General features: G+C 27.0%; 1 protein-coding gene across 1 annotated transcript; it reads right to left on the bottom strand.

Annotated features, from left to right (window-relative positions):
* Positions 1 to 315: 315 nt before the first annotated feature.
* LOC125866649 (transcription factor MYB78-like) lies at positions 316 to 2,104 on the bottom strand. The gene is made up of 3 exons (XM_049546952.1): positions 1,845 to 2,104; positions 1,090 to 1,219; positions 316 to 972 (listed from the first exon to the last, which is right to left on the bottom strand). Exons 1-3 carry the CDS (start codon positions 2,038 to 2,040, stop codon positions 345 to 347), a joined length of 954 nt encoding a protein of 317 aa, XP_049402909.1. The 5' UTR covers positions 2,041 to 2,104; the 3' UTR covers positions 316 to 344.
* Between the last annotated feature and the right edge of the window lie 1,930 nt (positions 2,105 to 4,034).

The raw sequence follows: 4,034 nt of genomic DNA, 5'->3' as shown, positions 1-4,034 counted from the left end.
CTAACACACAATCCTCTCACTCCGTGTAAGCTCGTCTCCATCCAATACTATTAAAAAAAAAGTTTCTTTAATTAGCATTAGAAGTTCTACATTTTCTAGCACATAAAATGAAAAACAATATTAAGAAACTCATCGGATAAAATAAATCTAAAATAAATGTACACATATATATATTTATTAAAAAAACATAAAACTAAGTAATTGATGGAAATTTGGTACATAAAAGCTACAAATGTGTTGCATAAGAATTTTAAAAAAAAAAATGTAGATGCTTTTATGGTGATTAATGATAACTCTATATGAATCTCCAACCTCTTGAGGTACTTTTGGATACTATATTTGTATCACATCTCATTGTTCAATTGTTGTAAGAAGCACACATCTTCAATATTCCATGGATTTTCCATCCATTGTGTATTGTTTTGTTGATCCACTTCTTGGAATCCTTGAAATCCAGGGTGAAAATTATAACTTGTGGGATTAATTGTGGATTCTCCATAGCAAAATTGATTAGTACTTTGATTAACTTGAGAATGATCTTGATTATTGCTTTGGTTAATTGAGAAATTGTAGCAACCATCAGTGAGGTCGGATGAGTAATTATCCGATGACGCTGAAGTTGCTGAATAATTAAGACTGTTTGTTTTCTCAATATTCATCAGTTGGATAGGTAAGTATTCGGGCACATGATGATTCATGTTTGGTAGTGGATGTTGAATTTCTTGATTTTGGATATATGTGGTGGTGGTGGGGCCGGAGGAAGAAGCCGCCGTTGGGTTGGAAGTAGCCGCAGCGGCGGCTTGTATTCTTTCGGCTAACCTTGGCATCCAAAGATACTTCATGGTATCTTTGAATTGCTTGCTGTTCACGTCACATTTGAGTTGTTTTGCATGCTTTTGTACTCGAGTTCGCCAATAATTTTTTATCTCATTGTCTGTTCTTCCGGGGAGATGTTGAGCGATTTTAGACCAACTACACAAAAGAAATGAAAATCATATTAAACACTATAGTAGTTAGTTACTACAAGTAGCAAATAGCACATAGTTTAGTTATTTTAATGTGGTACTATTATTGAGATTGTGAACATACCGATTGCCCCAACGAGAATGCAATTCAAGAATCAAGAGTTGTTCTTCAAGAGTAATATTGCCACGTCGAACATCTGGTCGAAGATAATTAAGCCATCTTAACCTACAACTTTTCCCTGTTCTCTTCAAACCTGTTTAATTAATTGATTCACAACAATTTATTAATTATAATAAACTTCTCATGACTGATTTTGCCAAATTAAACTTTAAAAGCATATTTCAAAAATAAAGTATTAATAAAAGACAGTATATATGATGCATAAAACATTTTGTGTTTCAAACATACAAATACTACTTTTTAAGACTACTACTTCCCCACCCAAAAAGAAACACTTTTTTCCTTTCTCTTTATCAGATTAGACAGGTGCTCAGCATTTAAAAATTTACCTAGTAAAGAAAAAAATATATACAACAACATATCCATTCAAATATTTATCTACGTGAAGATATTGTCTTTTTATACAAAAGAAAAGATAAAGAAATACATGTTGGAATAAAGAAAAAGATGGTTTCTCGAAAAAAAGATTACTGATTCAAGTAACTCGATGAACATGATTTATTAACCAGAAATTTGGGGTTCGAACTTTTTAAGAATAAAAAATTGATAGTAATAAACACTTATTCCTTAACATGCCTTACACAAGTATGGACGTAGATTAGTTGAATGACCTTAGGTCATTGGAGAGACGTTCGACTTCTCATGAATAACCAAATATAAAAGGTTTTTATAATAACAAAAAGAATAAAAATAATTACCAGCACAACGGGCAAGGGAATTCCAACGACCTTCACCATGATGAGCAATAAAATTGATAAGTGTAAAGTCTTCTTCAACGGTCCATGGACCCCTTCGAAGATCCATAACAACATCTTCCTCCTTAATTTCTTGATTATTTTCATTACAATCTCCTCGTCCTGAATCAACTTCAATTTTCTGACCATGATATTCCATCTAAACTTTTTTTTTTTTGCTTACTCAAAATGAAGAAACTAATTGATTGATACAAAAAAAAAAGGGTACAAATAGAGAAAAAGAGAGAGAAATATTAATATGATATAAGAAGAGAAATGAATATTGGATTAGTACATAGGACATAGAAGTTGATGGGACTTTATAAAGATTTTTTAAAAAATAAATAAAAATAAAAAGTGGGGGAGAAGTTTGAAAAAATTGTGTTAGAAAATAAAAGTGGCATGTGAGGGAAAGAAGAATTTAGAAGTAAAAAAAAGTCTATAGTCGTAGTAATAATAATACTATGTATCCCACAAAGCCGCAATAAGGAGAAAAACTTTAATTTTCAACTTTTTAATTCCATAGTTCAATTAAAGTAATTAAAGCTTCACTTTGATTTTGACTAATCCTTCTACTTCATCACCATATTTAGTTAATTCTTACTTGTCTATTTTAATACTTTTCGTGTTTTTTTAAAAAATAAATTGATATAAATATTTTAATATAATATTCATATTATTTGATGATGTATAGTTTCAAGTATGGAAAATAATTTGAAGAATAAGTATTTAATATTGACGATAAAATAAGAAAAAAATAATTATATTTTTTTGATATGTTAAAATTAACAAGTAAAAGTAAAATTTCAATTTTTAAAATATTGGATAAGTGAAAGTCAACATGGTTAGTATTTTCTCGTTTCAAATTAACAGTCACTTTAGCTAAAATAAAATAAAATATCCTAATATACTTTTCATTTCATTTCGCTTGACATTAGGTTTGTTGGCATTATTGGCAGCACAAGTAGACATCACCCTTAAATAAAAAATAAATTTTCTTTTTTTAATTGTTCATTTTAACAAATTAAGAGGGGGGGGGGGGGGGGNCTGATATTATCTTTATCATTAATTAACTACATAAGATATTAATTATCAAATTTAAATTTCTAAAATATAATTAATAAAAATAATTTAATAAAATAACTCCTTAATATATATTTTCTTAAGAAAGGTATCAAATTATCATATGCCAAAAGAATAAAATGAAGGAACTAATTATTACTTTAAAAATTCAAGACTAATGTTGACAATGGTATTCAGTTATACCATTAATATTAAAGTGTACACATAATACTTGAGAAAAAAAAATTAATTTATTTTTAAATAAAAAGAATTTAATAAACAATATTTATATTTTAGTTTTTTTTAATAAATATGAAAAAAACTAAAACGATCGTTAAAATGGAACAGTAGTATAGAACTTGTTCCATGGTTTTCCCTAATTAGGCCTTAACTATACTTTATCTTATTTTCTTTTATGCAAGTTCTCACGTAATTTTTTATTTTTTTTGTTAAACAATTTTTTACTTTCTATCTTCAACTTAAAATGGAATAAGATGACCACTGGAATTATAAATTGAAACAACATGGGGATTTATAATTTATACCCACTATAAGGTGTTTTAAGCTTTATATTTAGTTCAAATTAAATGGTTTTAAAATAATTAAAAAGGTATTAATTAATTTTTTCCAAATTTATCTTTCTTTAGATAACTGGATTTTTATATAATCAACAAATCACATTAATTAAATAGGAGATATTATTTAATTAAGCTAGTAATTTAGTGAAAAACACTTCTTACTTTTTAGGTGTGAGTAGCTTCTTAATACGTTTGTCCAAAGTAAAAACACCAAAAAATATGGTGCGTAGGGAGTATTTCCCCTTTTTATTTTTTGTGTTTTAATTTGCATAAAAACAGTTTTTTTTTTTTAAAAAAAAACAGAACTTCTAAATCTTACAATTTTTAACTAAAAAATCATGACCGATATAATTAAAAATTCTAAAAATATGTGCAAAAACAACTTGATATATTTAAATATAATTGAAGACATTTTTTATTACATTTTTTTTCTTTCGCAAATATGAATATCTTTTTTTTTTTCATAACATAATAAATTACAAATGTTTAAATAACCTACTATGATTTTCTCAAA

This window comes from Solanum stenotomum, chromosome 6 (genome assembly GCF_019186545.1).
Source record: "Solanum stenotomum isolate F172 chromosome 6, ASM1918654v1, whole genome shotgun sequence".
NCBI lineage: Eukaryota > Viridiplantae > Streptophyta > Magnoliopsida > Solanales > Solanaceae > Solanum > Solanum stenotomum.
Note: the sequence above shows the minus strand (reverse complement) of the source record. Positions and strands in the feature narration are given on the sequence as shown.